Source organism: Pongo pygmaeus, chromosome 2 (genome assembly GCF_028885625.2).
Source record: "Pongo pygmaeus isolate AG05252 chromosome 2, NHGRI_mPonPyg2-v2.0_pri, whole genome shotgun sequence".
NCBI lineage: Eukaryota > Metazoa > Chordata > Mammalia > Primates > Hominidae > Pongo > Pongo pygmaeus.
Window position 1 is genome coordinate 134007367 of NC_085930.1, and position 23716 is coordinate 134031082.

The window sequence follows — 23716 nt, forward strand, 5'->3', positions numbered from 1 at the left end:
ATCCCCATTGTGAATAACCTGCCAGATCAATGCTTGAGGATAATCACTTTGCATCAGGGTGCATTCAGGGAACTGGAAGAACTTACTTTAATGAGAGATCTTTCCAGTTTTGAGCGAGGAAGAGTAGATACACCTTATTTCAGGAATACTCATCCTATGGTTTGAAGTTGCTGCCCAAAGTTGGTGTTTAGTTGCGGGTGAAAGTTTGCTCTGATGGATTTATGAGACCCATCAGGCAAGTTCTTCTTGTAAAACAGTCATGGATATGGAACCAGTGCAGCAAGGAAAAGTTTCCAAGAAATACTGGCCTAAGGAGAGATTTCTGGTGTGTCCTTAAACAATCAAAAAGATTCTTGTGAAAGGAGGTCCTCTGTGTGGAGGCCTGGTAGCCCTTGAAAGAACTTGACTTTTGAAAAACACTGTCAGAGATCAAAATCTCTACAATGGTTATTTTCTGAGATAGCCCGAGACCGTCCCTTGATTTCCATCAATGCACTGACTATGGCAGAAACCTGGAGTTATTAAGACAAAACATCTGAAGTATACAAAGTGCATTGGTAAATGATATTGAGCCCTGGAATAGAAAGACAAAGAAGGAAGGAAAGCTTCAAGGGAAAGTTTACAAAAATTATAGTGTCCATGATAACATAGGGCTATGGGAGGTTGAGGCTGCAATGAACTGTGATGGTATCACTTCACTCCAGCCTGGTTGACAGAGTGATATCCTATTTAAAAAACAAAAACAAGGCCGGGCAAGGTGGCTCACGCCTGTAATCCCAGCACTTTGGGAGGCTGAGGCGGGCAGATCACCTGAGGTTAGGAGTTTGAGACCAGCCTGACCAACATAGAGAAACCCCGTCTCTACTAAAAATACAAAATTAGCTGGGTGTGGTGACAGGCGCCTGTAATCCCAGCTACTCAGGAGGCTGAGGTGGGTGAATCACTTGAGCCTGGGAGGCGGAGGTTGCTGTGAGCTGAGATCATGCCATTGCACTCCAGCCTGGGCAACAAGAGTGAAACTTCATCTCAAAAATAAAAAATAAAAAAATTAAAAAACAGGCCAGGCACGGTGGCTCAAGCCTGTAATCCTAGCACTTTGGGAGGCCGAGGCGGGTGGATCACGAGGTCAGGAGATCGAGACCGCACTGGCTAACACCGTGAAACCCCGTCTCTACTAAAAATACAAAAAATTAGCCAGGTGTGGTGGTGGGCACCTGTTGTCCCAGCTACTCGGGAGGCTGAGGCAGGAGAATGGCGTGAACCTGGGAGGTGGAGCTTGCAGCGAGCCGAGATTGCACCACTGCACTCCAGCCTCGGTGACAGAGCAAGACTCTGTCTCAAAATAAATAAATAAATAAATAAAACCCCAAAAACCAAAAAAAACCCCAAAAACCCAAAAAACCCATACACAAACAAACGCTGGGGCTACATAGATGAAAAATTACATAGTACCTGCATTCAGGGAGCTTAGAGTCTAGAGACTGGAGACCAATAGACAAATGACTTTATAATATGATAAATGTCATGCAAAGGGGTGCCTTGCTTTTTCCTGTTCTATACTAGTAGAACCTGACAGCTATTTTGGGAATAGGTGGAGGGAAAGGTGCCACCTGTTAATAAATCTTGTGGGACCTTCCTAGTTATGCAGGCCCTGGTATTGGAGAAAATACCAGGTAAAAAGATTTATTTTGTATGAATTTGCAAAGCTAATCTCTGCAGAATTCTGGGAATTGGATGTTTTTATTTGCATAATGGATTCAGTGTCTTCTGGGCAGAAAGGGAATGGGTACCATCACTCCTAATTCTCTCTGAGATGTTTAGAATTGGGGATCTCTCTGAGTAAAACAGAGGAATCTTGACCAAGGGCAAGTGGGAGAGCTGTAACCATTATGCTAACCCACATTGAGTTTGAAGAGTGGAAGGTGGTGTGATGATTATGGGTCTGTGGGTCTTGAGCAGCTGAAAATGGTCTTATATCAACCTTCCTGAGTTGACTTGAATCTTGGGACTCACTTATATGATAAATGAAAGAGGTACTTGGCCATTAAAGGCTGTAACACTGGGGGTTGAGTGAGGAGGTGGCCAAGCAAGGTGTCTCCGGTGTTGTTAGGGACTGAGCAGAGAGGCAGCTGAGCAAGGAGATTGTTGGTGCTGTTTGGAGTTGGGTTACAGACAGAAAGCCTAAGCAGATAAGTAAATATATTTAGGACAATAATGCCAGGGTTATTTAGGACAATAACCCTTTTCTCACTGACGGAGAAAAGGGTTACAAATATGGAAAGGAGAATAGAATGAATCCTGTTGTGTTGGATTGTGATTAGAGGTATTCATATACATTTATGATATATCTATATATCTATGACCATGGATTCTAACTACACACATTTAACTAGACAGAATATTATAGGATCAATATACATGCAAGTGTGCGGGGGTGTTTGTCTATTCATACATTTCCTAACTCTATTTTTTTTTTTTTTTTTTTTGAGACGGAGTCTAGCTCTGTCCCCCTGGCTGGAGTGCGGTGGCGGGATCTCAGCTCACTGCAAGCTCCGCCTCCCAGGTTCACGCCATTCTCCTGCCTCAGCCTCCCGAGTAGCTGGGATTACAGGCGCATGCCACCATGCCCGGCTAATTTTTTGTATTTTTAGTAGAGATGGGGTTTCACCGTGTAAGCCAGGATTGTCTTGATCTCCTGACCTCGTGATCCGCCCGCCTCGGCCTCCCAAAGTGCTGGGATTACAGGCGTGAGCCACTGCGCCTGGCCATCCTAACTATTTAAGAGAGCTTAGAAGCAGTATTTCTCTAGTAGCAAAGAGCACACCAAAATCCAGATCTTTATTTCTTTGTTTTTTTAATTATACTTTAAGTTTTAGGGTACATGTGCACAACTTGCAGGTTAGTTACATATGTATACATGTGCCATGTACTATTCTCTGTGAAAAGAAATTAAGCTCCTTGGAGAAATGGCTGACTCTAGGACTTGCACAGGCAAGTACAATATAAACATGGAACATCTTTGTGAGCAAAAAAGTGAGAAGAATCCTAAAGAATCATGCAGATATAAAACAAACTTGAAGAAAGATATTTGATGAGTCTTCCCCTAGACCAAACTGATGTACATTGAATATGAATAAAATTACCATTGAATAAAATAGAAATCCATGAGTACATAGGGATGTAAATACGCAAATGTGTGAATAAATAGTGAGAAAAGACCTGGCGCAGTGGCTCATGCCTGTAATCCCAGCACTTTGGGAGGCTAAAGAGGGAGGATCACAAGGTCAGGAGTTTGAGACCAGCCTGGCCAACATACGGAAACCCCGTCTCTACTAAAAATACAAAAATTAGCCAGGCGTGGTGGCATGTGCCTGTAGTCCGAGCTACTTGGGAGGCTGAGGCAGGAGAATCGCTTGAACCTGGGAGGCGGAGGTTATAGTGAGTCAAGCTCACACAACTGCACTCCAGCCTGGGCAACAGAGGAAGACTCTGTCTCAAAAAAAAAAAGAAAAGAGAGAGAGAAAAGAAAATTTCCTTGCAGTATAATGCAATTAATAACTGTAGAAAGAATGCTAAAATTAGAAAATCCTCATTTGGCAACCATCATAGGAATAATGATTTAGGAAAGAATATCACTAGTTTTTTTTTTTTTTTTTTGAAAGAGATAAGGGGCTCACTTTTTTGCCCAGGCTGGTCTTGAACCCTGGGCTCTAGCAGTCCTCCTGCCTCAGCCTCCCAAAGTGCTGGGATGATAGGCATGGGCCACCACGCCCAGCTCATCAGTACATATTAAAACAATAGGTGAAAAGTAGAAATTTTATTTAGATTATCCCATTTAAATTCTAAAGAGTTATTTCTTCTCAGGTTGTCTTTTAAAATTTCTAATATAGTTTTATAAATGCAATAAATGCAACATCTTATATCTCTCAGGTAATCTCTTTTGTTTATTTACACTTTCCTATTCTCTTTATGTTTGTGTGTTTTTTATTAGCTTGTTTTGCCCCTCCGTTTCAAATTGGAGTCTAATAATTCATATTAAAACATTAGGCAGGCTGGGTGTGGTGGCTCACGCCTGTAATCCCACTCCTTTGGGAGGCCAAGGCGGGCAGATCACTTGAGCTCAGAAGTTCAAGATCAGCCTGGGCAACATGTCAAAAACTCACCTCTACAAAAAAAATACAAAAATTAGCTAGGCATGGTGGCCCACACTTGTAGTCCCAGTCACTAGGGAGGCTGAGGTGGGAGGATGGTGGAGGTTGCAGTGAGCCGAGGTTGAAAGGCAGAGGTTGCAGTGAGCTGAGATCTGCACCACTGCACTCCGACCTAGACGACCGAATCAGACCCTGTCTCAAAAACAAAACAAAACAAATGAAACATTAGGTACTACAAAGAAAATTGGTAGCTGTGTATGTGTTGCATGGCTTGTTTACCCTGGGGCTTTTTTTTTTTTTTCCTTTTGAGACAGAGTTTCGCTCTTGTTGCCCAGGCTGGAGTGCACTGGCACGATCTCGGCTCACTGCAACCTCCGCCTCCTGGGTTCCAGTGATTCTCCTGCCTGGGCCTCCCAAGTAGCTGGGACTACAGGCACGTGCCACCATGCCTGGCTAATTTTTGTATTTTTTTGTAGCAACGGGGTTTCACCATGTTGGTCAGACTAGTCTTGAACTCCTGACCTCGTGATCCGCCCGCCTTTGCCTCCCAAAGTGCTGGGATTACAGGCGTGAGCCACTGCATCTGGCCGGGGCATTGTTATAGGGTGATGAAGTGATGAGGCAGCCTTTATTTTGGGAGAGTCCCGAATATTAATTTTTTTTCTTCTAGGTTATTCAGATTTTCCAGAGAATAGTAATGTAATAATAGTTGAAACTTGTATAGCACATAGCATGTGTGGACACTGTTCTAAGCATTTTATATGTATTAACTCATTTAATTCTCACAATGATCTCTGTGAGGTTGGTGCTGTTATCACCATCTCCATTGTGAGCAAACTGAGGCTGAGTAACAGGGTGACACAGCTTATTTATTGGCAGATATTTGAACCCAAGGAGGCTGGCTTCCAAATCTCTATTTATATTCATGATGCCCTACTGCCTTTCCTATGCACTGCCCACTGGCTAGAGGGCTGGCTTAACTCCTGGCTGCTGGCTTTCCAGGGCCCAGTGGGAGAGGAAGCTAGAGGAAATGCATTATAGAAAGTATACTTTTACTTATTAATGCTCCTATTAATGCCCCGCTACCTTACCTTGGGCTTGATGTTTCTGGCTACAAAACCCCTTTGCAAAAACAAATACACAGTTTGGCAAGAGGGGTTGAGAGTTTGTGTGAAGACAAGGATAACATAGGATGGAGAAGAACTAGGGATACAGTTGCCCTGAATACAAACTTTCAACCAATCTTTCTATTTTCATATCCAAGATTTACCACACCTTCTTCCAAGTGTTGAACTCTTCCTGTATCTGTTGATTCTTAACTGCCTTCAGCTCAGAATAATCCATATGCAAAAGTGGCATATTTTTGGGTGGCATATTCTGATTTCCTTCATAATTTTATTTTTCTTTTTTTGAGATGGAGTTTTGCTCTTGTTGCCAAGGCTGGAGTGCAATGGCATGGCCTCGGCTCACTGCAACCTCTGCCTCCTGGGTTCAAGCAATTCTTCTGCCTCAGCTTCCCGAGTAGCTGGGATTACAGGCATGCACCACCATGCCTGCCCAATTTTTGTATTTTTAGAAGGGACGGGGTTTCACCATGTTGGCCAGGCTGGTCTTGAACTCCTGACCTCAAATGGTCCACCCACCTTGACCTCCCAAAGTGCTGGGATTACAGGTGTGAGCCACCTTGCCTGGCAGCCTTCATATTTTTTAAAATGACTTGAGTTCCTATCCTAAGTATAGAGAGAGACAATATTTCCTGGTATCAGTGAGATTTCTTATAACTTCCAACTGAATTTTAAAAAATCTCACTATATCTCTTCTCCATCTTCTCAGTCTTGCTTTTGCCCAGGTTAGAACACATAGAACACAGCTCCTTTCTTTTTTTGCACAAAGTTCTTCTCACATAACGTAATTGTGTGGGTAGAATTTACTGAAGATACAGCATTAAGACTGGGCTGCTTCTCACTGTCTTATTTCCCATCTTGGTCCCCCCAAGCCTCTCACCCTGTTGCTAGACCTTGGACTCCACACACTTTCTCAATTTATTTGTCATCTCCTTGATTTTTCCTTCTTAGTGTATCTAATCAGAAGTTGTTTTGCCCCTCCCTTTCAAACTGGAGTCTAATAATTCATATTAAAACATTAGACACTTCAAAGATGATATTTTCTCCCATTTTTTTTTTTAACAAAGCAATTCAGTTTTCTGCCTGGCTATGTCTGTGGGCTTCCTCTTTTATACCTAGAGATGTCAGCAAGACAGTTTCTTAAACTCTAAAGACTCTCTCACTAAAAGGAATTCCACAGTCAACGCTTAACATAATAACAAACTTTCACCTACCCATATGTATTCATTCATATGTTCACCCACATCTACTCATTCATCCATCCATTCCACTCCATTCTCAATTTCTCTGCTTTTGTCTGTTTGTTCTCTTTCTTTCTCTCTCTCTCTCTACTCTTTCCAGAGACCCAGAACACTATGGGAAGTTAGTTTCTTTCTCTCAGTTTTAAATTTTATTTATTTATTTATTTTCAGACGCCAGGTCTCGCTTCATTGCCCAGGATGGAGTACAGTGATGTGATCACAACTCACTGTAGCCTCGAACTCCTGGGCTTGAGAAACCCTCCCTTCTTGGCCTCCCAAAGATCATACTTCTATTTCACTGTTATATAGAACAATGAATAATTAACCTGTGATCTATGAGAAGATTGTTCTGAAGGTTGAATTCCTCAACATGTCACAGAATTCCTGTAACTGGATGAATCACTAACAATGTTGGTGGTGTAAAAATATATGCCTACAATTTTATAAATGTTTATAATATATACATAGCATTTAATGTTTGTTACGTATGAAGATTGCTTTATATTTACTATTTGTTCTTCCTTTTTTATGTTAGTCAAAAGTAACTTTGTAGCATCAGAGGCATAGGACAAGTTTGAAATAAATTTCATTCTTCAAAATGCTCCTCTTCCACCCTGACAATGATCAATCCATTTTTTTCCCCCAAAGGCAGGAAAAGTTATTCCAGTTGGTTACAGAGTTGCAACCTGCTTGACTGAAAAACTTCCCAGGGTGAGCACTTTCAATATACTTTTATATTTCTATTTTTACCTTGTATGTGAACATTAAGGAATAGGTAACTCAATGTTCCTTATGAAAGTGGTATAAATTTGGGGGGAGGGGGGAGGGATAGCATTGGGAGATATACCTAATGCTAGATGACGAGTTGGTGGGTGCAGCGCACCAGCATGGCACATGTATACATATGTAACTTACCTGCACATTGCACACATGTACCATAAAACCTAAAGTATAATAATAATAATAAAAAAAAGGTAAAAAAAAAAAGAAAGTGGTATAAATTTAATGTGGTCAATTTGGATTCTTTGCTGTATTTTGAGGCCTTCTATTGATTTTGTCCAAGAAAGTGAAAATCCCAGGCTTACAATTTCTAGCTCCACAGTGATTCAATTACAGGGGATTCAATTTATTTCAGTGGGAATAATGGTATGCTTTGTAACCTGGATACTTCCTGGTTGTTTTCTAAATACAGCATTTAAAATATGTTGTTTAGGGCACATGTTCTCAGGATCTGTGTCATGGAAAAAAATGTTGTTTACTTTCATTAATAAATAAATACATTTTAGGGGGATGTTCATTATTTGGGGCTGTAGTTCCAAATGCATTTACTGCATACATACACTTAAGGTTGTTGGTTGATTGGTATAGATCAGTCGTGTTAATATTTTTAGAAACTGTACCTAATACTATTTTCTTGCCTCATTCTTTGTAGCTAATTACTCCACCTGAGGCAAAAAAGTATTTCGACTTCAGATATCCACCTGCTGGAGTAGAAAGAGTATTTTATGGAAGAGCAAATGATCCCCAAATTGCACCTTATTTGACACATGGAATTAGATCTAAAATTTCAATACCGGTAATTTATTTTCTTTTTTTCCTTGTACATTATTTATTAATTTACCAAGGTGAAAATGCACAAATCAGGTATTAGTGAAATTCATCAGTTCCAGTCTCTTTCCCACCCATATTTTTACTAGCCTTTTCTCAGTCTGTCTTCCAAAAACATTTATCTTGAGCAGTAAAAAAAATCCAAGCAGCAGCAATCAAGACAGTGTGAAGAAATTAACAGTTTAAGCCACAAACTATCTATTCTCCTCTCAAATGATAAAAGCCTAGTTGCATTCCATTTTCTCACAATAAAGAGAAATGCTGTCAGGCTGCGTTAGACAATAAAGAAGACTGTTTTGGTGGGGCATGGTGGCTCATGCCTGTAATCCCAGCACTTTGGGAGGCCTAGGCAGGAGGATCCCCTAAGATCAGGAGTTTGAGACCAGCCTGGCCAACATGTTGAAATCCTGTCTCTACTAAAAGTAAAAAAAAAAAAAAAATAGCTGGGGCATGGTAGTGGGCACCTGTAATCCCAGCTACTCGGGAGGCTGAGGCAGGAGAATCGCTTGAACCCGGGAGGCGAAGATTGCAGTGAGCTGAGATCATGCCACTGCAATCCAGCCTGGGCAACAGACTGAGACTCCATCTCAAAAAAAAAAAAAAAAAAAAAACTGTCTTGGTGACTTGCCTAGAAGCACTATAGAATACTTATATGGACATTGAGTAGAGGTGGAGTCAAAATGTTTGTTATCTGCTATTGATTGAATGGACAGTCTAGATTCAGAAGACCTGATCTCTATATCTGAAGAGAACTTTTGGAAGTCAAGTGGTTCTTGTGCTTTTCATTTTCACTTTTCTTTTTTTCTTTTTTTTTTTTTTGAGACTGAGTTTCACTCTGTTGCCCAGGCTGGAGTGCAGTGGCGTGATCTTGGCTCACTATAACCTCCACTTCCCGGGCTCAAGCGATTCTCCTGCCTCAGACTCCTGAGTAGCTGGGACTACAGGCACGTGCCACCACACCCGGCTAATTTTTTTTTTTTTTTTAGTAGATATGGGGTTTCACCATGTTGGCCAGGCTGTTCTCAAACTCCAGACCTCAGGTGATCTGCCCGCCTCAGCCTCCCAAAGTGCTGTGATTACAGGTGTGAGCCACTGCACCTGGCATCACTTTTCTTAAATATTTGAGTCAAGTAACCTGGAAGCTATCATCGTAAACCTTTTAGTATCACTGAAACCTTTTAACTCATTAGAAAGTTCTTGTAGGCATGTTTAAACTTCATAGCCAATTCTGACAGTTCATTTGAAGGTGAGCAAAGCCAATGATGATAATGAAATGTTTTCCCACAATCGTACAGTCTCCTCTCCCCAGCTATTGATTAGGGTTTCCATTTTCAGATTTATACTTTTTTTTGTTGATATATTTGTGCATTGTATGATTTCTTTAGGCAAACACATTGATAAACCCACAGCCTATTACCACATTTCAACAGAAAATTAAAGATAAAAAAGAATCTATATATCTTAGCAATCGACGAGCACCATTAGGAAAATCTCACGATCAAGCACCAGGATTACCTAAAGGCATGGACACAATCAATACGACATTTGGGACAGCAGTCATCAGAGGTAGTAAAAAAAAAAAAACAAGGAGTGGGAAGCGGCTGGTAAAATAAGTCTCTTTGGAAAATTTGATTAAATATCTTATTTGCATGATGTTTGGTGATGGTGTAAACGATGACTCAAGAAGGAAACATGGGATTGTTGCAAGAAAGTTACTCTCAGAACCAAAATCCTTGACGTGTATGTATGCAGAGGCAGGAAAAATTCAGGTATTGGAGTCCAGATATAGTGAGCACAGTAGGCATGGTGTAAAGACAGGAAATAACTCAACAAAAATTGGCTCTGGGGCTAGCTAGAGAACTGCAATCCCTTTGCCTTGGACATCCATTTGTGTGTTTTATTTCCATCAGTGCTTCACACGTGTTAATGACTCTGAACTCTTTATGAAACAGAGTTCATGGCACAGACAAGTTTGGTAAATGCTGTATACCGTACTCCATTCATGCAGATCCGTGAGGTCTACCTGCATACTAACCAAATACAGAGCAGAGAGCATAGTTGACTTCCACTCTGATTTTGAGAGGGAGTAGAGTACCATCTTTCAACAAATAACTCATTAGAGTTGGTCACAGGCCATTCTTCCTTCTGAAGACCCAGGTTCCTGCCATGTTGTTGGGTGCCTTTCTTTACACCTTTCTCAGATTTCTCTCCTATACTCTTTTTCAGGTTATCCCCTCCCTCTAGGAGTCTTACCATAGGAGATCTCAAATTCCATCTTTCTTTATTTTGTGGAGAAATTCTCTCTTTGTCTTTCCATACCCATTGAGGCTCTCGTCCAGGAACCTTAGCTTTGTTTACCAAAAGGCTCATTAGATTATTTTCCTTAAGATAGTGACATCTACTCTGAAGACAGATTATACTTTGGAATGTAAAATCTGGAGTTGTACCTTATTGCATCAGATCTGAAGTTTTTAAAAATTTGACACATGAAAAATTTATTTTAGAGTAGATTAAATATCCTTTCCTTTTTATGTTTCTGTATATATGAAACATATATATTTATATTTATAAACTATATATATTTATATTTATATAGAGACTGGAGTCTCACCATATTTCCAGGCTGGCCTCAAGCTCCTGAACTCAAATGATTCTCCCACCTTGGCCTCCCAGACTGCTGGGATTACGGGTGTGAGTGACTATTCCCCGCCTCTTCTTTTCGATAGGTTTAAGAAATCCGATGTATATGAACTGTTAGACATGGCGTTATTTTAGGATTAGTTTATTTAACGTGGAAAGTATTCTCTAAGTGTGCCTCATTTAAATATATAAAAGAAACAATGTTTCAAAACATGTATATATGTGTATTATTAAGTGTAATGTTCGTATATCAAAAAGAAGTTCTGCTTTACAGGATTATTTTGATTGGAATCATCTTCTGGTATTCTTAACTATTAGTTTATATACCTCAATTCTTAGCAGAAAGGCCAAAAGAAAGGAAACTTCTTAATCTATGTTAGGTGGAAAGGGAAGAGTGAAATTGTAAATGGAGTTACATTTACAAATTATTATCTAAAACAGTAAAAACGAAATGATTCACTGTACACAAAACTGGGTACCACTGGTCATGGTAATGCAGCTATTAAACAAACATCTTTTCTAGATTTAAGACCAGTAGAAGAATTTCTCCCTGATTCCAGTGATTTCCCTGGTACCTCTGGCTACATTGAGGATACAGATTCTTTTTTTAAATTAATTAATTAATTAATTAATTATTATTTTTTGAGACGGAGTCTCACTCTGTTGCCCAGGCTGGAGTGCAGTGTCATGATCTCGGCTCCCTCAACCTCTGCCTCCCAGGTTCAAGAGATTCTCCTGCCTAAGCCCTCAAGTAGCTGGGATTACAGGCGTGTGCCACCACGCCTGTCTAATTTTTGTATTTTTAGTAGAGACAGGGTTTCACCATGTTGCTCAGGCTGGTCTCCAACTCCCGACCCCAGATGATCCACCCACCTCAGCCTCCCAAAGTGCTGGGATTACAGGTCTGAGCCACTGAGCCCAGCCTGGGAATACAGATTCAGATCAAAACAGACACAGGGTGTATGCTTCCATCTAAAACTGCCAAAATTTACACCATGGCTACCCCACAGGGCATTAGGGGTTCTAATTTGTGGTTCAGATTTGTTTAGATCATTTTGAGAAGTCTGCAGCAAACTAAAATAAAAATTGTACAGAGATTCTCAGGATCAGGAATTTAACTGTGCTTGGAGTATGGCTTACCACAACTAAACAGTTAACTGATAATAGAGTTCTTTTTTTTTTTTTTTTTTTGAGATGAAAGTTTCGCTCTGTTGCCCAGGCTGGAGTACAGTGGTGCCATCTCAGCTCACTGCAACCTCCACCTCCTGGATTCAAGTGATTCTCCTGCCTCAGCCTCCCGAGTAAAGTAGCTGGGACCACAGGCGCGTGCTACCACACCTGGCTAATTTTTATATTTTTAGTAGAGATGGGGTTTCACCATGTTGGCCAGGCTGGATTTTTTTTTGTATTTTTTTTTTTTTTTTTTTAGTAGAAATGGGGTTTCACCATGTTGGCCAGGCTGATCTCAAACTCCTGACTTCAGGTGATTCACCCTCCTTGGCCTCCCAAAGTGCTGAGATTACACGCGTGAGCCACTGCTCCCAGCCAATGAATAGAGTTCTAATATGCTTCTGACTTCTAGGGGATGAGCCAGGTCAAGTGGGCTTCCCTTTCTTGATAAATCATTTATGTTGGCTTTGTGATCTCTCGGGATGTCTATGTAGCCTTGCATCCAGCATACCTAATTTCTCATTTGTTCTGGTAAATATAAACATATTATAAATAGGTTAAAAAGTACCTTGGAACTGATTTTATTAATTCTTCCTTCAGAATACTCTGCTAAAGATGTGGTGAATCCACCAAAATCCTATGAAGAAGTATTTAAAGAAGGAAATGAAGGACATGATTTGTATGTTGTTTCTCACAATGATTATTATGCAGGTAAGTGTCCTCCGATGCAAAATGGGCCTGAGGATATGGGACTCTCGGATTTGTGAAGAGGAATAAAGGAGATTAGTACATAAAGTTAAATGCCTGCCATGTAATAGGTGACTAATACAATATTATTCATAAGGTCGTAAACCATGATAGCTGGGAAAACCTGTACCGCATATACTTATGGTTTTTAAAAAATTTTATTAAATTTTTTTTTTTTTAGACAGGGGTCTCTGTTGCCCAGGTTGGAGTGCAGTGGTATGATCATAGCTCATTGCAGTCTCCACCTCCTAGGCTCAAGCAATCCTTCCACCTTAGCCTCCTGAACAGCTGAGACTACAGGTGTGCACCACCATGCCTGGCTAATTTTTTGAGTTTTTAAATAGAGATGAGGTCTTCCTTTGTTGTCCAGGCTGGTCTCAAACTCCTGAGCTCAAGCGATCCTCCCACCTTGGCCTCCCAAAGTGCTGGGATTACAGGCATGCACCACTGCACTTGGCTGAAGACTTATTCTAAGTGCTTAATTTTATATTAAGAATATTGGGTGATGGTCAAATTCACAAATTTTTGAATCAGATCAGGTTCAAATCCTAGCTCATCCATTTAACTATCTTTTAAAATTTGGGCAATTTACTTATTTGATCATTATATATTCTTATCTCTTAAATGGGTATAGTAATATTGTGAGGATTGAGTAGATGTCAGATGCTTAATACAGCACCTGGAACATAGTTAAGTGCTGATAATTATTAGCTATTATAATAATTATTATTAGCAATCTTGTCTTAAAGTTTCTTGTCTAGTAGCATATTACTAGAATTATTCCATAGCACAACTAAAAAGGCATTAGATGTTTATAGTGCTATAAAATAAAACTCAATTGCCAGTATATTGATGCTAAGTAAAGTCTTGACATAATAAAGGATTGAGAAGTAGACTGATACATGTCCTGAGAAAGCCTATGGATTGTGCATGGTTTATAAACTCAGTCTTGTGAAAATATTTTATTCACGTTTGAAAAAGTTTCAGGTCTATTGCACAGTCTAATCCAATGCTCTTTAATTGTTTTAAAAAGAACTTTGGTCTGGGTGCAGTGGCTCACTCTTGTAATCTCAGCGCTTTGGGAGGCCGAGGCAGGTGGATCACTTGAGCCCAGGAGTTTGAGACCAGCCTGGGCAACATAGTGAGAATCTGTATCTACAAAAAATAAATTAAAAAATTAGTCAGGCATGGTGGTGCATGTCTGTAGTTCCAGCTACTTGGGAGGCTGTGATGGGAGGATTGTTTGAGCCCAGTAGTTCCAGGTTGCAGTGAGCCACGATTGCACTACTGCACTCTAGGCCTGGGCATGTGAATATCCAGTTTTCCCAGCACCATTTATTGAAGAGACTCTCTTTTCCTCAGTGTATGTTCTTGGCACCTCTGCCAAAAATGAGTTCACTCTAGGTGTGTCGATTTGTTTGGATTCTTTATTCTGTTCCATTGGTCTATGTGTCTGCTTTTCTGCTAGTACCATGCTGTTTTGGTTACTATAGCTCTGTAGTATAATTTGAAGTCAGGTAATGTGATTACTCTAGTTTTGATCTTTTTACTTTGGCTATTCTGGATATTTTGTGGTTTCATATATGCTTCAGGATTTTTTTTTCATATTTCTGTGAAGAATGTCATTGGTAATTTGGTAGGGATTGCATTGAATCTGTAGATTGCTTTTGGTAGTATGGACATTTTAACAATATTGATTCTTCCTATCCATGAACATAAAATAGTTTTTGATTTTTTGGTGTCCTGCTCAATTTCTTTCATCAGTGTTTTATAGTTTTCATTATAGAAATCTTTGATTAAGTTAATTCCTAGATATTTAATTTTATGTGTGGCTATTGTGTTTAATACATGGGATTACTTTTTAAATTTCTTTTTCATATCATTCACTGTTGGTATATAGAAATGCTACTGATTTTTGTATGTTTATTTTGTATCTTGTAACTTTACGGAATTTATCAGTTCTAATAGTTTTCTTGTGGAGTCTTTAGGTTTTTCTAAATATAAGATCATATCATCTGCAAATAAGGGTAATTTGGCCTCTTTCTTTCCAATTTGCATGCCCTTTATATCTTCTCTTGTCTGGTTGCTCTAGCTTGGACTTCCAGTATGAAGGAAGAACTTTCAGTCTTTCCCCATTCAGTATCATACTAGCTGGGGTTCTGTTGTATACAGCTTTTATTATGTTGAGATGTGTTCCTTCTATATCCAGTGTGTTGAGGGTTTTTATTATTACAGGCATTAGCCACTGCTAATGTTGAATTGCTACTATTATTATTACAGGCTAGTGTTGAAGGGATGTTGAATTTTATCAGATGCTTTTTCAGCATCAATTGAAATGATCATATGGTTTTTTACTCTTCATTCTATTGATATGATATATCCCATTGATTGATTTGCGTATGCTTAAAAATACTTGGGTCCCAGAGATAAATCCCATGAGACTTGCAAATATTATCTTAAACCCATTATTTTAACCTGATAACAACTTAACACTATTTGCATAAACAAATAACAAACAAAGAAAAATAAAATAAAAACTCTATGCCTTAACTTTCTCCCCTTAACTTTTTAACCCTGTTGTTTCTATTTATATCTTATTATAACCTCTATGTCTTGAAAAGTTGTTGTAGTTACTATTTTTGATTGGTTCATTGTTTAGTCTATCTGCTCGGGATAAGAGTAGTTTGGATACCACATTTACAGTGTTATACTACTCTGTGTGTTTCTGTGTGCTTACTATTATCAGTAAGTTTTGCACCTTCAGGTGATTGTTCATTGCTTATTATTATTATTTTTCTTTCTGATTGAAATTGAAGTACTCCCTTAAGCATTTCTTGTAGGACAGGTCTGGTATTTATGAAATCCCTCTGCTTTTTTTTTGGCCTGGGAGAGTCTTTATTTCTTCATCATGTGTGAAGCATATTTTCAGCAGATAAGATATACTATTCTAGAATAAAAGTTTCTTTTCTTCAGCACTTTAAATATGTCATGGCACTCTCCTGGCCTGTAAGGTTTCCACTGAAAAGTCTACTGCCAGATTTATTGAAGCTCCATTGTATGTTGTTTCTTTTCTCTCACTGCTTTTAGATTCCTTTCTTCATCCTTGACCTTTGGGAGTTTGATTATTCAATGTCTTGAGGTAGTCTTCTTTGGGTTAAATCTGCTTGGTGTTCTATAACCTTCTTGTACTTGGATATTGATATCTTTCTCTAGGTTTGGGAAGTTCTCTGTTATCCCTTTGAATAAACTTTCTACTCCTATCTCTTTCTCTATTTTCTCCTTAAGGGCAATAACTTTAAAAATAAAATAAAAAAATAAAAAACAATAATAAATTTAGTCTCACTATGTTGCTCAGGCTAGTCTCAAATTCCTGGGCTCAAGCGATCTTTGAACCCTGGCCTCCCAAAGTACTAGGATTACAAATGTGAGCCACCATGCTTGGCAAGGCCAATAACTCTTAGATTTGCCCCTTTGAGACTATTTTTCTATATCTTTTAGTTGTACTTCATTCTTTAAAATTTTTTTCTTTTGTCTTCTCTGATTGTATTTTCAAATAGCCTCTCTTCAAGCTCATTAAATCTTTCTTCTGCTTGATCAATTCTGCTGTTGAGAGACTGATGTACGTTTCAGTTTGTCAATTGAATTTTTCAGTTCCAGAATTTCTGCCTTATTCTTTTTGTTTTTGTTTGTTGTTGTTGTTTTGTTTTTGTTTTTGTTTTTTGAAACGGAGTCTCACTCTGTTGCCCAGGCTGGAGTCTAGTGGTGTGTTCTTGGCTCACTGCAACCTCCGCCTCCCGGGTTCAAGTGATTCTCCTGTCTCAGCCTCCCCAGTAGCAGGGATTACAGGCACCATCACGCCTGGCTAATTTTTATATTTTTAGTAGAGATGGGGTTTCACCATGTTGGCCAGGCTGGTCTTGAACTCCTGGCCTTAAGTGATCTACCCACCTTGGTCTCCCAAACTGCTTGGATTACAGGTGTGAGCTACCATGCCTGGCCTTTGCTTGATTCTTTTTAATTATTTCAGTCTCTTTCTTAAATTTACCTGATAGAATTTTGAATTCCTTCTCTGTGTTATCTTAAATTTCTTTGAATTTCCTCAACACAGCTATTTTGAATTCTCTGTCTGAAAGGACATATAGCTCTGTTGCTCCATGATTGGTCCCTGGTGTCTTATTTACTTTATTTAGTGAGGTCATATTTTCCTAGATGGTGTTGATGCTTGTAGATATTCCTTGGTGTCTGGCATTGAACAGTTAGGTATTTATTGTAGTCCTCACTGTCTGTGCTTATTTGTACCCATTCATCTTGGAAATGCTTTCCAGATATTTGAAAGGACTTGGGTGTTGTTATCTAAGCTGTATCTGCTTTAGGGGGCACCCCAAGCCCAGTAACACTGGTTTTTTCAAACTTGTAGAGGTACTGCCTTGATGGACTTGGACAAGATCCAGGAGAATTCCCTGGGTTACAAGGCAGAGGCTCGTGTTCTTTTCCTTTACTTTCTCCTAAACATACAGTCTTTCTCTTGGTTCTGAGCCACCTAAAGCTGGGGGTTGAGTGACACAAGTACCCCTGTGGCCACCACTGCTGACTGTATTGGATCAGACTTGAAGCTAGTGTAGAATTTGGTCTCACCCAAGTCCTGCTGTACTCAACCTCTGGCTGCAGCCTATGTTCACTCAAGGTCCTGGGGCTCTACAATTAACAGGTGGCAAAGCCAGCCAGGCCTGTGTCCTTCCCTTCAGGGTGGTGAGGTCCCCCAGGCCCTGGGTGGGTACAGAAGTACTGTCTGGGAGTCAAGGACTAGAGTCAAAAACTTTAGATGTCTACGAGGTATTCTACTGTATTGCAGCTGAGCTGGCACTCAAACCACAAGATACAGTCTTTCCCACTCTTCCTTCCTCTTCCCAAAGGCAGAGGAACCTCACTGGGTAGTCACCGCCACCCCAGGCCATGAGGAATACTGGCAGACTACCACCAATGTTCTCTTAAGGCCCAAGGTCTCTTAAGTCAGCTTGAAGTTAATGGCCTGAGACTTACCCTTCAGGGAAGCAGATTCCCCTCTGGCCCAGAGCAGGTCCAGAAATGCTATTCAAGAGCCAAGTCCTGGAATCGGGAACCCTAAGAGCCTGCTTGGTGCTCTGCTCCCCTGTGGCCATGCTGGTACCCAAGGTGTAAGACAAAGTTCCCTTTACTTTTCCCTCTACTTTTCTCAAGCAGAAGGAGTTTTGCTCTGTAGCTACCACAGCTGGTAATGTGCTAAGTCTCTTCTGAAGCCAGGAAGTCTCAGAGGCTTACCCAAGGTCCTCGATGTACTACCTGGGGCCTGAATAACTGCAGCTGGTTATTCAGGGCCCAAGAGCTCTTCAGTTAGCAGGTGATGAATGCTGCCAAGATTGGGTTCTTTCCTTCAAGGCAGTGGGTTCCCTTTTGGCCCCGGATGTGTCTAGAAATGTCATCTGCAAACCAGGGCCTGGAATGGCAGCCTCCTGAGTCCCACCAGTGCCCTATCTTGCTGTGGCTGAGGTGGTGTCCTAGATGCAAGGTGAAGTCTTCCCTGCTCTTCCCTCTCCTCTCCTCAAGCGGAAGGAAGGGGTCCCTTTTGGAGCCATGAGTGGAGCTGTGCAGCCTGGGGTTAGGGGAGGGGTGATGCCAGCATTCCCTTGGCTGCCCCAGCTGGTGTCCCAGTATGACACGTATCCCATCACCCACCCCACCCCCAGTCCACTGTCTTTGGACCTGGTTCTGCTCTGGGAGTCGCCTAAGAGTTCCAGTCCTTATGGCCTAGACTGCCTTTCAAGGTTACTTGGAGACACAGAGTGCTATAGCCCTTGGTGGCGAGGTTTGCAGGCACTCAAGTTTGGAGTACTGGGATTGGCAATTCCTTTTTTGGTAGGGCTGATTTAAATGCTGCCTCTGGGAACAGGCATCAGCTGAGTTTGGTTCAGTTTTCCATTCTGCTCTAACAGGAAAGCACTGAGTTTAATACCTCACAATTGCTGTGTTCTCCCGGCCCTGGTGCGAGGAGAAGTTCTCCACATCACTCTGTTGCTGCCGGGGTTGGGGAGGGGTGGTGTCCGTGATTCTAAACTATTTTTTCTATCTCTTGAGTGCCTTTTTTTTTTTTCAGTGCAATGAAGTTAAAATCAGGTACTATGAGTTGCCCACCTGATTTTTGAGATGGGCACTCCTATCTGTGTAGATAGTTGTCAACTTGGTCATTGTAGGGGGTGGGGGGCGGGTGTGGGTCTGGGACACGGGACTGGGACATGATCGGTGGAGCTGTCTACTCTGCCGTCTTGCTCCACTTCCTCTCTCTGAACATTTTTTCTAACCCCCATCCATTGAGCCATGAAATCATTAATCATTAAATAAATGGGATAATACTCTTCATGCTTTTAGGGAGCCTACTCTATATATTTTAAATTTTTTACTTAAATAATATGTAAATAGCAATAAATATGGATCTATAACATTTAAAATACACTTAATACTTTAAAATAACTTAATTTTAATCATTACTAAAGTAAGATACTTTTATAAAATGAAAGCTATATAGAAATACACAATATACAAAAAAATTCCCACAATTCTCTCTCACACACATTTCTTTTTTTCTTTCTTTCCTTTCTTTCTTTCTTTCTTTCTTTCTTTCTTTCTTTCTTTCTTTCTTTCTTTCTTTCTTTCTTTCTTTCTCTTTCTTTCTTTCCTTTCTTTATTTTTCTTTCTCTCTTTCTCTCTTTCTTTTTTTGAAATGGAGTTTTGCTCTTTCGTCCAGGCTGGAGTGAAGTGGACTGATCTCAGCTCACTGCAACCTCCACCTCCTGGGTTCAAGCAATTCTCCTGCCTCAGCCTCCCGAGTAGCTGGGATTACAGGCGCCCGCCACCATGCCTGGATAATTTCTGTATTTTTAATAGAGACGGAGTTTCACCGTGTTGGTCAGGCTGGTCTCGAACTTCTGATCTCAGGCGATCCATCTGCCTCGGCCTCCTAAAGTGCTAGGATTACAGGCATGAGCCACCGTGCCCAGCCGATAATATGTTTATAGATGTTTTTCTTTGCACTTTTATATGTATCAGTATGTATGTTCATTTTGTTCCACATCATATGTACATTTTTCCTTTTGCTTTTTTTGTCTTATGAAATATTTTGGAATGTCTTTTCATGTCGGTATCTACATTATATTTTCACTATTACAAAAACATATTGTTTATATACCTTTGTAAATGTGATTGGCTATTTCCTTAAGTTACATTCCTAGATTTCTGAGAAATTTTTACTCTTAGAGCCAAACTGTCAGCTCAAATTACTGCCCAATTTGCCCTTAGACCCAGAGTATGAGAATATCCATTTCTCCACAACCTTGCCAATAATGAACTCAGCCAATCTTCTTTATTTTTGCTTAACTAAGAGACAATTATAATTTCTTGTTACTTCAATAACAAGACATTTACTGTTTTTATTTACATTATTTGAGTTACTAGTGAGGCTGAATATCTTTACTCCAACATTTCTTACCCTCTTGGTTGTTCTCTAGTTTCAGTCCTACTTTCTTATCTTGAAATAGAAAACTAACACCACATCAAGACTTGAAAAGAAAAAAGCACAGTATTCAGTTTTAAATAAAAAGACTCCTCTGTTGGGTTCTCAGCCCTTAATCACCCTTTGAATGTTTCTAATATGAGGTAAATGAAATATGAGGGTCGCAATATTCTGATGATCGCACCAAATCTCAGTGAGAACAAGTGTAAAACACCAAACCTCTCAAATCTTAGCTTAGTGGAAAGTGCTGCCAGGGACCTAAATCATTGCCATACCTCCCTTGGTCTTCAGGATTTCCAAAACAATGGTGGAGACCCTGCGGTTTTTCATCATTGATATCTCTTTTTCCCATACAAGGTCCTTACTTACTTTCTAAATATTAAAGTTCTTCACCCATTTTAAGAATTGAGTTACATATTTTCTATAAATTTTGAATATTAATCCTCTATCAGATATATGGTTTGCAAATATTTTTTCCCAACTCATAGGTTGCCTTTTCATTTTGGTGATTGTTTCCTTTGCTATGCAGAAGGTTTTCAATTTGATGTAGTCTCATTTATTTATTTTTGCTTTTGTAGTCTGAGCTTTTGTATCTAAGACATCATTGCCAAGGCCAATGTCAGTAAGTTTTTCCTCTATTTTTTCTTCTATGAGTTTTATAGTTTCAGGTCTTACGTTTAGTTTTTTTTTTTTTAATCTATTTTGAGTTGATTTTTGTGTATGGTGTTGCATGTGGAAATCAGGTTTCCCAGGACCATTTATTGAAGAGACTATCCTTGCTCCATTGTTTCTTCTTGCTGCCCTTGTTGAAAATTAGAGCATTGTATATGTTTGGATTTATTTCTGGGCTCTCCATTCTGTTGCACTAGTCTGAATGTCTGTTTTTATGCCAGCACCATACTGTTCTAATTACTACAGCTCTGTAATATAATTTACATTTAGGATGTGTGATGCCTCTAACTTTTTTCTTTTTCCTAATAATTACTTTGGCTATTCAGAGCCTTTTGTGGTTCTATATAAATTTTTAGGATTTTTTTTTCTATTTCTGTGAAGAATGCTATTGGAATTTTGATAGGGATCACATTAAATCTGTATTTTGCTTTGGGTAGTATGAACATTTTAAGAAAATTAATTATTCTGATCAATGAGCATGGAATGAATATCTTCATTTTATTTGTGTCCTCTTCAATTTCTTTCATCATTGTTTTATAGTTTTCAGTGTACAGGTCTTTTACCCCCTTGGTTAAGTTTATTCCTAAGTATTTTTTTATGCTATCATAAATTGAATTATTTATGAATTATTTATTATTCTTGATTTCTTTTTTGTCTAGGTTGTTATTTTTTATAGAAATGCCATGGATTTTTATGTGTTGATTTTGTATTCTTTGACTTTACTTAATTCATTTATTAGTTCTTTTGTGTTTTGAGAAAGATCCTCACTCGGCCGGGTGCGGTGGCTCACACCTGTAATCCCAGCACTTCGGGTGGCTGAGGCGGGCGGATCACGAGGTCAGGAGATCAAGACCATCCTGGCTAACACGGTGAAACCCCGTCTCTACTAAAAATACAAAAAATTAGCCGGTGTGGTGGCGGGCGCTTGTAGTCCCAGCTACTCAGGAGGCTGAGGCAGGAGAATGACTTGAACCTGGAAGGTGGAGCCTGCAGTGAGCTGAGATTGCGCCACTGCACTCCAGCCTGGGCGACAGCGAGATTCTGTCTCAAAAAAAAAAAAAAAAAAAGAAAAGAAAAAGAAAGAGCCTCACTCTGTTGCCCAGGCTGGAGTGCAGTGGCACGATCTCGGCTCACCACAACCTCCACCTCCTGGGTTCAAGCGATTCTTGTGCCTCAGCCTCCCAAGTAGCTGGGATTACAGGTGCATGCCATCATGACCAGCTAATTTTTGAATTTTTAGAGAAGACACAGTTTCACCATGTTGGCCAGACTGATCTTGAACTCCTGGCCTCAAGTGATTCACCAGTCTTGGCCTCACAAAGTGAGGATTACAGGCATGAGCCACTGTGCCCAGCCAAATTCATTAGTTCTAACAGCTTTTTGATGGAGTCTTTGGAGTTTTTTACATATAGCTTTTCAAATATTAACACAAGGTATTGTTGTGTGTAGCATCCCACCAGTCTCCCAGCTCACATGGGGGAATGCTTCTGTCATCTGTAGCTAAATCTGTGCAGTTTCTGCACTGTTACAATTTCATTTTTTGTTCCATTCTCATTTTCAATGTCAATGAGTACATAGTGTGCATCTTGCAAGATAAGGTTATTTGTGTTGCTTAAGTCATAAGTCTTCCTTTGTTTTTCCACAGGAGAGGCAAAGAACCGAAAGTATAACCCATCAAGTTTCCATAGGTTTAATGTGTATGGAGTACCAACACCACATTTTAATGATGGACGAGCCATGGCGAAATCTCTGTATTGGCTCCATGAACTACAAATGTAAGTTTAATTATACTGTGCCCAGGAACAAGTGTTAGACATTTGGACTTAAAGAAAAGTTGATTTTTAAACTTTATTTTTTTGAAGAGGTAATAAAATGATATGGTTCAAACAAAATGATTAGAAAAAAATAGAAAAAACAGTGTAATGTATTTCACTTCTGACACCCATCCTATCTAGTTCCTACAGAGGTAAAAATGATACCTCTTTTTTTTTTTTATTGTCTTTATTCTGAAGTTGCAAGCAAACATAAAGACATATATGCATGTTTTAACTCTCTGGGATCAAATTTATTTGTGTTTCTTAAATACAATGGACTTTCAAAACTCTGCCAAGACAATTGTAATTGACTTGAAATTTATTTATTTATTTATTGAGACAGATCTTGCTCTATTGCCCAGGTTGGAGCATAGTAGGGCCGTCATAGCTCACTGCAACCTTGAACTCCTGGACTCAAGCTATCCACCTCAGCCTTCTGAATAGCTGGGAATAAAGGCATGAATAACCATCCTGTCTTGACCTGATGTTTGTTATTCATCTTTGTTGAGTAGCTATTTGGGCACCTGAGCATCACTCAACTTTTTCAAATTGTGACCTTTTTATGTCTTCATTCTGTAAAAACTACTTCCTTAGAAAACAAAATTGGGTCCTTAGTTTTTCATTTCCTGTGTTATATTTTATATCTGAGCCAACACATAAACTTTGGAAGATTGCTCATAAAAGTCTAGATATCTTGTTATGCTTAAAAAAATCAGAAGATTGTGGATACTGGTACCATGGTTTGAACGTTGTAAATACTGGTGCCGTCCCACCCTCCACAGAAAGATATGTCTATGTCCTGATGCCTGGAACCTATAAATGTTACTTTTTGTGGAAAAAGGGCGTTTGTAGATTTAATTAAGGATCTTGAGATGAAGAGATCATTCTGGATTATCTGAGTGGATGTTAAATCCAATGATCAGTATCCATAGAGGGGAAGAAGAAAATTTGATACACAGGAGGAAAAGACATGCAGAAGGGAAGGTATGTGAAGATGGAGATAGAT

The 23716-nt window shown here is 39.7% G+C and overlaps 1 protein-coding gene across 2 annotated transcripts in view; it reads left to right on the plus strand.

The window, feature by feature from the left end:
- Positions 1-23716, plus strand: part of EFHB (EF-hand domain family member B) — a 55362-nt gene that overhangs the window by 6720 nt on the left and 24926 nt on the right. For both annotated transcript variants that reach the window (XM_054479934.1, XM_054479935.1), the window contains exons 2-6: positions 7165-7227; positions 7949-8092; positions 9510-9690; positions 12535-12645; positions 22542-22671. In XM_054479934.1, coding sequence (XP_054335909.1) covers positions 7165-7227; positions 7949-8092; positions 9510-9690; positions 12535-12645; positions 22542-22671 — 629 coding nt within the window. The remainder of the gene's footprint in view (positions 1-7164; positions 7228-7948; positions 8093-9509; positions 9691-12534; positions 12646-22541; positions 22672-23716) is intronic.